Source organism: Panthera pardus, unplaced genomic scaffold, assembly GCF_024362965.1.
Source record: "Panthera pardus isolate Hobbes unplaced genomic scaffold, ASM2436296v1 HiC_scaffold_20, whole genome shotgun sequence".
Taxonomy (NCBI): Eukaryota; Metazoa; Chordata; class Mammalia; order Carnivora; family Felidae; genus Panthera; species Panthera pardus.
Window position 1 is genome coordinate 17,969,839 of NW_026526766.1, and position 12,987 is coordinate 17,982,825.

General features: G+C 46.4%; 1 protein-coding gene across 2 annotated transcripts in view; it reads left to right on the forward strand.

The window, feature by feature from the left end:
* Positions 1 to 12,987, forward strand: part of PCSK5 (proprotein convertase subtilisin/kexin type 5) — a 444,612-nt gene that overhangs the window by 400,762 nt on the left and 30,863 nt on the right. The window contains exons 28-30 of one of the 2 annotated variants that reach the window (XM_053907817.1): positions 2,259 to 2,336; positions 6,321 to 6,404; positions 7,393 to 7,588. In XM_053907817.1, coding sequence (XP_053763792.1) covers positions 2,259 to 2,336; positions 6,321 to 6,404; positions 7,393 to 7,588 — 358 coding nt within the window. The remainder of the gene's footprint in view (positions 1 to 2,258; positions 2,337 to 6,320; positions 6,405 to 7,392; positions 7,589 to 12,987) is intronic. The other variant, XM_019463577.2, reaches the window with a different exon arrangement.

The window sequence follows — 12,987 nt, forward strand, 5'->3', positions numbered from 1 at the left end:
AGGAATACAGCTGCCTAGGTGGTATCAGCAAGGTGCCGTCGCCGTTTGAAACACAGCTCAGGTCCAGGCAGGGAAAGGAAAACGGGACGAACTCCAGTCCATGCCTTCACCCGCACGACTTCCGCGGCAACGGTGAGATCGCGTTTGCATCCAAAGACTACGACTGCCTGCGCTCTCTACGCCAGCACGTGTTGGAGAAGATCCCGTGCAATAAAAATCCAACCGGGGTTCACGGAACAACTCTTTTAACAAGGTGGCCACTCACAACGAGAGTGGCCACGGTGGGAGGCCATCATTCTTTGCTCATGACGCAGCCGGTGGGAATGCTTCCTACCCTAGGCCAAGGATGGAGATCTCCCTACACGTTGGACCGTGCCTGGCAAATCCCCCAGCCGAGACTAAGTAATGGCCAAAGACGGCCACTCAACTCTGTCCTTCCTGCCAAGAATCCCTCGCACAAAAGTGGAGATCGCCACCAGATCCCCCGTCCCAGTTACTGACGTATCGTGGAGACCACTTAGTTCAGGGTCCCTACCACAGCAGCAGCAGAACCGACATTAAATAGGCTGCCGATGGCTTCACCAGTGACTCAGGCATCACAGACCTACCACTGGGGCAAACATTCAGGCGTGGCCGGCCACGGCTTCGGTTGGTTTCCTGAAACCATTGTTGGGAATGGAAACAGCTTATTGTATTACTGTTAAATCATTCGGATTTTCTTAGGCGGTTTTCCCCCTGGGAGTGCCGGAAAGTCCTAAGAGTAATTCCTGCACATTTCCCCTACCCACCTAATTCCATCATCGATTAAAACCGTGTTTGTAGCAGGCTCTAATTACATCTTCTGGTGACGGTTTAATCTACAAAGCACAGACACAGTGAATTAACTTTTTATCTTTGACCACATCCTAACAATTTCTCACTAGCCTGTCTTTGGATCTTAATTCCGATGCCCTGAGGAGGCCTGAATCCCACAGTCAGTCATAAACACTGAGAGCCATACGTAAAAAATAAATCTCAACAGCGTGGAGATACGTCGCCTACCTGTAACTCAGTTGTAGAGAACTTTAAAGATGCCCCGAAAATCTAACTTTTAGAAGGACTTTATAGGTATATATAGTTGTCTCACTTAGAAGTGAGGGTCATGATCTTTCGGTTCATGGGATCCAGCCCCACGTCGGGCTCTTAGCTGACAGTGAGGAGCCTGCTTGGGTTTCTCTCTCTCTGTCCCTCCCCTACTCATACTCTCCTCCTCTCCATGCCCTCCACCCCCCCAAAATAAGTAAACTTTAAGAAAAAAAGGAAAGCATATAAATGAAATAAAATAAGAACATGGAACTACCTCAGGCAAGTTCATTTGAAGAATTAAATGAGAGGGGCGCCTGGGTGGCTCAGTCGGTTGAGCGTCCGACTTCGGCTCAGGTCATGATCTCGCGGTCCGTGAGTTCAAGCCCCGCGTCAGGCTCTGTGCTGACCGCTCAGAGCCTGGAGCCTGTTTCCGATTCTGTGTCTCCCTCTCTCTCTGACCCTCCCCCGTTCATGCTCTGTCTCTGTCTCAAAAATAAATAAACGTTAAAAAAAAAAAAAAAAAGAATTAAATGAGAGAACACACATAGAGCTCCCAGGACGTACTGTGACACAATAAAAGTTAAACTGCTATTCAACCCTGTAACCTGATTCTGGTCTCAATGCAGGAAACACTAGTTCACTATCTAAACAGTCTTCCTACGTCATGAAAGCACGTAACTTTGGAGACCTAAAGAGTAATACAGGTCTGGGAAAAACAGTCCCAGAAAGAAGGTACCAAATAATGCTCAGCTTGGGACGTCTAAGAGCCAAGCAGAGTCCGGACTTAACTAATAATGTGTATAAAGATGTCAATGACAGCTGTATTTAGAACCAAAAAAAGAGGGGGGGAGGGACGGGGTAATCTAAACATGTAACAAAAGAAAAAAATTAAGTGACTTATGGTTCATGCAAACACACAAACCTTTAAAAATAGTGTGTTCAAAGAATTTTAATAGAAATGCCTATAAAAGTTATACTATTAAATATAAAATGGAGAGTCAGTATCATATCCACAGATGTAAATGATTACACAAACATATATGTAATCATACTCACACGTTCAACGTAAAGACGGGACATCTACGTGCTCAAGTAGATGCTGCAGGCATTTCTGGGTGGGGAGATGATAGGCAGGACTTCTCTTATCTTTTTTATATTAAAAAAAAACTTTTTTTTTTTTTTAAATAAAAAAGAACCTGCACCCACTGCAAACCCATCTTTGGTGAAGACCTGGCCACAGAAACGACGGCGGAAGTTTCCAATCAAAAGAGGTAACAGGGAAATAGGGAGGAGACGACAATCACAATGAACCAAGGAGCCTCTGTGATTTAGAAACCAACCCAAGACGCTGGGCTACCAGGAGCAAATGGGGGTGCAGAAGTCACAAGACAAAAACCAGAAAGAGGTGGTGACCACAACGCAGGCGCTCAAAGGCCAAAGACGGGGAGGAAACTCAGCAGTAGAGTATTCTGGAACACATAAGGGTGTTCCTGATGTGCTGAGTGGTTCTGTCTGGGAGATGCTATCAAGAGAAGCCCCTGTCCTTGCAGGTCTGTAAGAATGGGCTGAAGAAAAAAAGCACCTTTTGCCTTCCCAGTCATGGTAGTATGATTTGAAATAGCAGGGACTGGAAAAAAACTAAATGGTCACCAGTGGTTACCAATTGGAAAAATGAAGTATGATCCATCCGTGCAATGGAATACTATCGAGGCATAAACAAGAATGAGGGGGTTCTTCATGTACTGATAGAGAATGGTCCCCCAAATATAGTATTATCAAGAAATGTGATAAACAGTGTGAATAGTTTGCATAAAAAGGGTGGAGAGAGGGGCAACTGGGTGGCTCAGTCGTTTAAGCATCCCAGCTTTGGTTTCGGCTCAGGTCATGATCTCACAGTTCTCGAGATCGAGCCCCATGTTGGGCTCTGTGCTGGCAGTGTGGGGTCTGCTTGGGATTCCCTCTGCCTCTCTTTGCTTTTTTTTTTTTTTTTAACTTTGTGAATGTTGCTTATTTAAAAATTAAAAAAGCAAATAAAACTTCTGTTTTACATGGCTTAGCTATACTCATTTCTCAAGGACAGACCACAGCATTTCCCTGGTCAAGGAGATTTTTTTTTTTCTTTGAGGTCTTGTCCAGTCCAGAATTTGAGTGAAAAAAAAAAGAAAAACTACGATCAAGGTCAAAATTTACTTGTGATGAAGTCACTAACCTTTGATACAAAAGAGCAGTGTCTGGGAAGGACGCTTGGTTGCCCACAGTTAAGTGCTGTTAACTGTGTGTACAGAGCACCCTCTCGTGGCCATTTCCTGACATTACAGAAATTTATTCAAGCCTATGACAGACAACCTGCCCGAATGTGAGACAGATGTAATTATAAATACATACGTATGTGTAGATAGATACATTCTAGCTTACAAAACAGTGGGAAAGTTCTTTAAAACTCGTATCTTCGCAAATTAAAAAAATAGTATAAAAACAATAAAATCAAAAATTCAACTCGTGGGGGTGGGGGGGGTGGGGGGGAATTCAACCCCTGATCTAGACATAATAATATTAAAGGTTTCGATGCTGTCTGAAAAAGCTTTTTTTCGCTATTATGTTTCAAGAACTGCCCTCGGCCATTAAGTATCTTTTTTTCTGTTTTATTGAAATCTAACTGACATACAACCCTATGCAGGCTTACCACGTATGATGTGATGCTTTGATATACGTATGCGCTGCAAAATGATTACCACAATGAGGGTGATACATCTACCACTTCCATTGTTACCTTTCCTGTGTGTGTGTGTGTGTGTGTGTGTGTGTGTGTGTGTGAAAACCTAGTCTCTTAGCAGCTTTCACGTGCACGGTGCAGGACTAGCCATAGTCACCGTGCCGCACATGACATCCCCAGAACGAATTCATCTTATAACCACAAGTTTGTGCCTTTGGTCCCCTTCACCCCTTCTCCCCAGCTGCGCTCCTGATGCTGGAAACCACCAATCTACTCTAGGAGTTTGGCTCCTTTTTAGATTCCACGTATAAGTGAGATCATACAGTGTTTGTGTCTCTCTCTCTCTCTCTCTCTCTGACATATTTCATTTAGCATACTGCTCAAGGTTCATTCATCCATTTGTTCCAAATGGCAGGATTTCCTTCCTTCTATGGGTGAATAATTTTCTAATTGCATGTATACCCCACAACTCCTTTATCCATTCATCCATCGATGGACACTTCGGTGGTTGCCATGTCTTGGCCGTTGCAAACGACGCAGCAGGGAACGCGGGCAGGCGGGTATCTCTTCAAGACGGTGATTTCATTTCCTCCAGGTATATACACAGAAGTAGAACGGCCGGATCACATGGTGGTTCCATTTTTAATCTTCTGAGGCCCCTCCACACCGTTGTCCACAGTGGCTGTGCCCATTCCCGTTCCCACCAGTGGTGCACAAGGGCTCCCTTTCCTCCACGATCTGCATTTCCCTGGAGATTCGTGAGGACTGATGTCGGCAACAGAATCGTTGCTCATCTGCGCTGCCTTCTCTTTTGGGTGAAGTGATACCGGCAGGTTAAAAAAGGCCTTCAGGGAAACCCCCGGTCCTGCCGAGGGGCAGGAGGACCACCGGCGGGAGAAGCCCAGGATGGGCATTCGCTCTGCACCAGGCTAACTGAGCTCTGAGCAGCTCCCCCGAGGGAGACTATACCAGTCAGTCTCCTGTAAAACGAGGGCGTATTGCTCTCCCCAAACTGGGACAAAAACTACCACTTAGCACAGCAGGATGATCATTTCTGTCCGTACATCTATATCTATATCCGCACCGATGTCTATCTACCCACCCCTGAATCTGGTTTCCTCCGGAGCAAGTCTCAGCGGCTGATCCACCGTAGCTCCTTCATAGGAAGCCCGCAATGCCTCCCAGGGCCACTCCAGGTACAGAACAGAAGAAAGAGAGAGAGAGAGAGAGAGCCAAAGGCCGGGACCCGGGGTGGAATGGTAACAAAGGAAGAAACGGGGAGAAAGGAAGCAGAAGGGACTACCGTTTACTGAGCCACTCTGCGTGCATATCACACACACGGTTTCATTCTGTCTTTGCAACAGTCCTATAAGGGAAGGACCATTTGCTTTTTCATTCCAGAGACATGGAAAGTAGGACTCTTCAAGTCTCATTGCCGTATCCATGGTTACCCTCCGTAAGTGGCACGGCTGGGCTCTGGAGGCAGGTGTCACTACAGAACCAACTATGGCAGACTGACCCTCGGGAAGAGAAGAAGCAGCAGGACGCGGGGGAGGGAGGGCGGGAGGGAGGGAAGGGATGGGAATGGGAAGATGCCAACAATCACTGACTGAGGGTCAGACTCATTCGTATCACACATCCTGAGCCAGAACTTCTCTTTCTAATTGCTCCCCCCTGTGGGACTCATGCTGATCCCCAAGCCAGGCTTGAGACTCAGTCAAGATCTCCTGCACCGATTCAGTGATGTCGCTAAGGCTGTTCTGCAGGTCGCCGAAATTGTCCCGCGGACTTGCTGACATCCTGGAAAAGCCTGGCCGGCGAATGCTCTTGGAGGGAAAGGGAGAGGGGAACACCTCGAATGTTTCCCAGGTTAACGGTGGGTGGACCTCGGGTGGTCTGCTGATCACCTGACCAACCAGAAAGCTCGACGGTGGCTCCATCATGTGAACGTTTAACGACGATTTGAGAGGACACAGATTTAGGTTTGCTTCCCACAAATGGCTACTACTCTGAAGATCACAGAGACCGAGCATTGCCCGATCATGAGACCTGGTTCCAAAGAACAAAAAAAGAAAGAGAGAAAAGGAAAAAAGTTTCTCCACGAAAGGCACGATGAATTCTCAGTTATCCTCTTAGACTGAAGAGGAACGGTCATCCAAGAATCTTGGGGAAAGAAGGGATGACCTTTAACCAGAAAACTCTTTATGTGCACATACACACAAGCAATACTCCCACAGATTGCTGACAGACGAAGGAAGGAACCTGTTGTTAGCGCACACATCCCTTTTGTGTCGAAGGTTATTCTGTCAGTGGATTTGCAAAGCACGTTTTGATAATCAACTGTCAGCGGAGAAGGAAGAGAAAAAATAAATGAATTAAAGCCCACCATGTAGGCAACGAGTGGGTACCAGTGTTTAGCCAATGTAAACTTGAAGGGATTCTATTCGGGCAGGAAGGCGGAGATTACCCCGCAAGACCCCTCCCCACACTGGAATAATGCCTGTTCATAGGACACTGACTTCCGGTTTCTGTCCCCACACAGACATTTTGAGAGGACACCAGCCATGTCATCCTTCTTGTGAAACCTGCAATGAATCTGCAACCCTGTGCACTTCGTGTCCAAAAGGTCAGTGTGGAGGGTGACAAGGGGCGGAAGGGGCCGAGCACTTTGCTGTCCCTTACGTACAGGTATCGGCATCTTTACATAAAAGGTTTGCAGGACTCGATCTAGTCTCCTCGTTATTCCCATCACAGGGAATGCAGGGACCCAAACAGTGACCTCTTGTAAAAACTTGCTCTCAGAGGCACCTGGCTGGCTCAGTCAGTAGAGCATGGAACTCTTGATCTCGGGGTGGTAAGTTCGAGGGCCACGTTGCGTGTAGAGATTACTGAAAAATGAAATCTTTAAAAAAAAAAAAAAAAAAAAGCTGGCTTTCAAAGGAAAAAGAAAGAGAAAAGGAAAGAAAAGAAAAGGTTCTGATCCAAAGGCATGATGACGCTATCTGTTGATTTTGCCACAGAATTTGTTAGGGTATCTGGGTATGTGACATTTCTAGAAGTTCCATTACTCTCCCCCCTTTTGTTTAGTGTTTTTTTTTATTTTTGAGATAGAGAGAGAGAGAGAGCACCAACAGGGTAAAGGCAGAGAAAGAGGGAAACAGAGGATCCAAAGCAGGCTCTGCACTGACAGCAGAGTCTGACAAGGGACTCGAACTCACAAACCATGAGATCATGACCCGAGCCGAAGTCGGATGCTTAACCGACTCGGCCACCCAGGGGCCCCTAGAAGTTCCATTACTCTTTAAAGTTCATTAGCCATGGGGTGCCTGGGTGGCTCAGTCACTTAAGTGTCCAACTCCTGGTTTCGGCTCAGGTCGTGATCTCACAGTTGGTGAGTTCGAGCCCCGTGTCAGGCTCTGTGCTGACAGCATGGAGCCTGCTTGAGATTCTCTCTCCCTGTCTCTCTCTCTGCCCCTCCCTGCTCATGCTCTCTCAAAAACAAACATTTAAATTAATTAATTAATTAGTTAATAATTACTTACTTCATGGACGTGTGTGTTGTTGGACCAGACACATGATGACCGTCTGATCCGCCTTCTTCCCTGGGCTTCTAGGCACGTATCTGTTGGCCCAGGCCTGTGTCTCCTCGTGTCCCGAAGGCACATGGCCCTCGGTGACGAGTGGCAGCTGCGAGAACTGTCCAGAGGACTGTGCCTCCTGCTCTGGAGCCAATCTTTGCGGAAAGTGCCGGACTCGGCCAGACTTCCCTCTCTTCCTCCATGAAGGCAGGTGCTACACCAGATGTCCTGAGTAAGTGTCCCTCTTCCTTTCACGCCCAGGTCTGGTTCATCCTCCTGTACCTGGAGGACAATCGCTTCTCGCACCAAAGAAGCCCTGTCCCGTGTTCCTGGTCACAGAGCCGCCGAAAGTGTCCCCTCGCGACTCTGACATCACTGTTGGCTGCAGCAGCCAAAACATACAAAAGGCCAGATGCATGCTTCACCCTTGTGACTGCTATATACACACATTTTCACTCTTGCAAAAAATACATTCTTTTTCCACCTTGTCTTTAGTTGCTTTTTTCCCATCACAAGAGTCAGACCGTGATGGGCTCTGAACACATGAATGAATCTCTTCTTCTGAAATGTTTATAGTAGGTGAGGTAGGAGGTCTACATCATAAATATAGAATAATAGCTGGTTAATTATTTATTGATTCCTCATGGTTCCCTCGGTCCCCTGGTTTCTAATTCCTTCTCTCTTCCCATCAGTGGCTCTACCTCCAGGATTTAACAGGGAAGCGGAAAACATCAAATGGAAAAGTATATCGGGAAACTTACAGTGACGAACAACAGAAATCCTAGGTAGAAGTGTCCATCCTGAGACAAAATGGGGTAGATTTTGTCACGTAACAAGGAGTTTAGAAATCCAGCGTCGGTTACGTGAGTGGCCAACGCTTCATTGAAAACCCACGACCTTTACATTTTGCTCTTGGATCACGCTTAGCCTGTCCTCCCCGGAGCCCCTTCACACCTCATTATTAGCCAGAATGCGTCACTTAGCTTTTCCAAAACCGATCTCGGTCAAGAGGGATGGACACAGAAGGATCGGTTTAGGCTAAACAAGGTTCACCCCTGAATACCCCCATAAAATCAGAACACTGACAGCCAGGCAGACTGGAAAGAGGGAGGCACGAGAAAAGTCTGGGGAAGTGACCGACAGAATCCGTCGTGAGGAATTCGAGATTTCATTTGTTCGCTGATTAAAAAGAACTCGATGCCAGATCCACAAGACCCATCTCAGTGGTGGAGGGAGAGAGAGCATTAGTATCTGTATCCACCACTGAGACAGAGCCTGGAGGTACAATCGTAAGTCACGGTACTCCAGGAGCTCCCAATCTAGCAGAGAAGCCAGACACACTCAACTCAATTCCACCGATAAATATTTAGCACCTACTAGGTGTTAAGAAGCGCTGTCGGAAGCTAAGGTATGAGCAACCGAAGGAAGTCTGAGCCTGCAAAAGGCTTACAATCCAGTTGGGGAGGTTTATATCAACCAGTGTCATCCTTCTCGGGGCCTAAATACACAAAAAGGCGAAGACATTCCCAGGGAAAGGAAACCACGTAAAAACAGCTACTTGTCGAGTCTTGTGATGTGCCGACACTGCGCTGAGGGCTTCCAATGTATGACCTCACTAATCCTCGCCAGAATCTTCTTTTCTGCAGTTTTCTGCTGTTTCAAGCACGAGGTAGCATGCCAGGATCACACAGCTAATCCCCGGTATGGCGAGGATTTTACCCCAAATCTCTCCAGCACTTAAATGTATGTGCTTAGTCATCACACAATGCCACCTTCTCATCTAACTGGGGTTTCTTTTTTTAAAGAACAGCTTACATATAATTTAACACCACGCAATGCCTTCATGCCAAGCGTACAATTCAATGGCTTTTGGGATGTTGCCGGAGTTGTGTAATCATCACCACAATCCATTTTAAAATACTTTCATCACCCCAAAAAAGAAACTCCGAATTTCCCCCATCCCTAAACGACCACTAATTTACCTTCTGTCTCAATAGATTTGCCTTTTCCTTGATATTTCACAAAAATAGAACCCTACAAAATGTGATCTTTCGGGCCGGTTTCCTTTACTTAGCGTATTTTCAAGGCTCCTCTCCAGCTGGGTATTTGAGAAGAGGCTTAAGAGTGAATAGCTCTTAAAGCATTTTGTCAGGCAGACAGTAGGGGAAGGGAAGGAAACCGTCAGGGTAAGAGAAGCCAGGGAGAGAAGGAAGGATGATGCAAGAGAGAGTCAGAAAACTCCCAGCCCAGCCGCTTCAACAACCACGCTCCAGCCTCAGCAAAGCTAGCCAAGACACGAGAGAAAAACGAAGGTGAAGCCCCGTAACCTACTTCCCCAAGTCCATCATTGCCTCTTCGTTAACCTCTACCATGGTGGGACTCAACCGACTGTTGGTATCATCACCTTACTTATTTAATCATTCCCACCCTTTGCCAACTCCATCTTGGATTATTTGAACGTTACGGGAATTGATAATGCAGTAAACCGAAGAAGAAGGAGCAGCGTTTGGCCTCCCTCCAGTGAGCTGGTGGCTCAACGCTACCCCAAACCAGGATCGAGCTGCTCCTTGAAGCAACGGGACACCATGCAGATACACAGCAGCCAAGATATTCTGTATTTTTTGAGCGGTAGGGAAGCCACCGACATGGCCCAAAAGTCCTGTAGACTACAGAATCGTGAGCATGTGCCCTCTGCTTTGAGTAGGGTGGGTTCCTTCCAGTAGCCCCACCCCCCCTTCTTGTGTTTATAAAAAAAAAAAAAAAACAGGGAAGATAAAGTCTGAGGAACGTATAATATCTAGCTTGGCTTGGTGGCTTTGTTGCTGTTTCTGAGAAAACACCCTTATGGGTGCAATCCATCCTCCAACAGCAGTCAGACTTAGACCAGGACTTAGACCAGGCTTAGACCAGGTTGTAACCTGCAGTGAAATGGCCGCCAAACATTCAGAATTACTTATAAGTCAACCATAGTGGCCACGACTTTTTCAAATATGGTATATGCTCATGAAAGAGGAAAGCCTGAGTAGCAGCATACATCATTTATAGCGATTGTTTAAAAGGCGACCAAAAAAACAAAGTGTGCTCAAATTCACCAAATAGGAATGATTTGAAACTCTGATGGCAGGAAAACAATCTTCCATCAGGCGCTGGCTGTCCCTGTCTTAGGTGTCCACAGAAAACAGGTAAAGCTCCACAACCACACAGCTCTTGTGACATACATGTATCTGGGTCGAACAACCTCCATATAAAGTACTTTGAAATTAACAATGTAATCCAAATGGCCATTTCTTCTCCAAAGAGATATTCTTTTTCTTCTTAAATGAAAATAACAGGGAAGTAAAGCATTAACAAAAAAAAAAAAAAAAAAAAAAAGTTTTGTAAAGGTGAGGAGAACATAGCAGGACCAAGTACTGGGCAGGTCTGTGGAGAGAAGGCTGCTTTTAGCAAAGGGGTTCTGCAGAAGAACCTTCCGGCTGATTCCCAACAAGTTCCTGAGATTTACATATTTTTCAGTTAGCAGTTATCTTCAATAGTGTGTGTGTGTGTGTGTGTGTGCGCACGCGCGCTTTCTTTTTACCATTTGAAGTGAACAAAATTTTATGCTAGTGAGGAATCACTAAACAAAATATTGAAAAAATAATATCCAATTAAAAAAATTTTTTTAATATTTATTTTTGAGAGAGAGAGAGCGAGCGCGGGGTGGGGGGGGGGGGGCAAAGAGAGAGGGGGACAGAGGATCCCAAGCAGGCTCTGTGCTGACAGCAGAGAGCCGGATGCAGGGCTCAAACTCACAAACTGTGAGATCATGACCTGAGCTGGAGTCAGATGCTTAATTGACCGAGCCACCCAAAGAAATAGCATCCATCTGAATCTTTCTCATATCCCATCCCTTGGACGTTTTTCTGCTCCTCCTCATTCTTCCGTGTTTTAGACTCCTGTGATTATCTTGACGCAAACTTGACCCGACCTGCTTAATATTTTGTGTTCTTTTTTGACTGAATCCATTCCTTTTACTTTAGCATCTCATAGGACATCCACTGACTCCCCTAGGAGAAGAATCTGGAACAGGTTCTTGGTGCTGCACCTTTTCAAACTCTATACTCGAACCGCTCGTGTTCAGTGTCCAGAAACAATTCCGTAGGGACCTTGGCCAGGCAGAGCGCTGAAAATCCCCCAGAGGTCAAGAGATAGCACATGAACCAAAGCCTCCAACCTCTAAGCACAAGATTGGCTCCTTACTCAGTCCCCCTCCTAAAACTACAGAGTGTGGCTGGCCCCACCCTGAGTCATTCCTTTCTTCAAAGGATCAAATGTGGTCCGTTGGGTCTCAAGGAATAACAAAGACATTCACACCCCTTGGGAAATTCCAAGAGTTTAGAAGTTAGCTGGGGAGGAAAGCCAGGCCTGTCTTTGGGTGAGGCCAAAGCCCTCACTACGTACACAGAAACAATGAACCCGTGAAACTCTCATTCAGGTAGAAGACATGACATGCTTGAGAACGCACTCAATTTCCTTACCTTCAAATTTCTCAAATTCAGTCAAGCTCTTGTTGGGCATGTAACACATTTCTACCCACTGTCCTGCCAAATTCACTTTTAAGAGACTGACGTGGCTGGACACAGTTGCACTGGCTCTGACTCTTCCCCACTGTGGACCAAAACAGCTAAGATACTCGTGCATAAGGAAGCCTGGTCCTGGCTTTCATCTGGATTCTATTGAGTTCTTCCTCTTCTACTAAACTGCTTCTCCTCCAATTTTTCTTTCTCGCGACCACATAAGGTACGTGACTTTTATTCACGCCTGTCCTATTTCGTCCTGTTTCTTCCTGATACATTCAATACGTTTTTGCCTACTGAACAAATACCATGGGAGAGCTGAAAGAACGATTAGATAGATGTAAAATGCCTTAATTAATTAAGACATCAAGTAAAGACGCCGGGCAGGATCCCTGATTGGCATTCGGATTCAAACGTGACTCTAGGATATTGAGTACTGGCTGCAATTTTTCACCCTTCCGTGGATCCGCGTCCTCTGCTTGTCAATCTGCAGCAACTCCCACGGAGACAGAATGGACTTCCCTGACCCCTGACTTTAGCCAGGGTTGATTTAGCCAACAGGATGTTAGCAGAAGGCGAGCAGAGGCTTAAAACGGGTGTGCCTGGATGAACCTGCCCTCTCGCGCTTCTGCCGTGACTAAGAGAAGAATGTGCCCCACGAGGTCCCTGCGCCAGGGAGGACAAAGTGACGTGAAGACGACCTGGGCCTAGTGCGCACCTTGGGGCCAAGCCTCCTTCCCCGGAGCACATGCCTGAGCTCTTCTAGTACAGTGACACGAGTTTCTCTGAGCGTAAGCTCAGCCTAAATCTGGCTTCCCCACAGACGGACAAGGGATGAACTCTGGGGTGTTTTGTTACACGGCGATAACTGACTAATGGAATGAAAATCACAGAAAACAACTGGAATAGGTACCTATGACATCGGAAGCCCACGTTCTCTATACTGGTTTATGATTTCCCTGCTTCTGCAAGTTCCAGCTCTTGCCCTCAGCTTTTTTCGTCAAAGAAACGACCTCTATTTCCCTCGTCTTCTGAATAGATTTGAAAAGGCTGAGGCTTTCAGATTTGCTGTGCT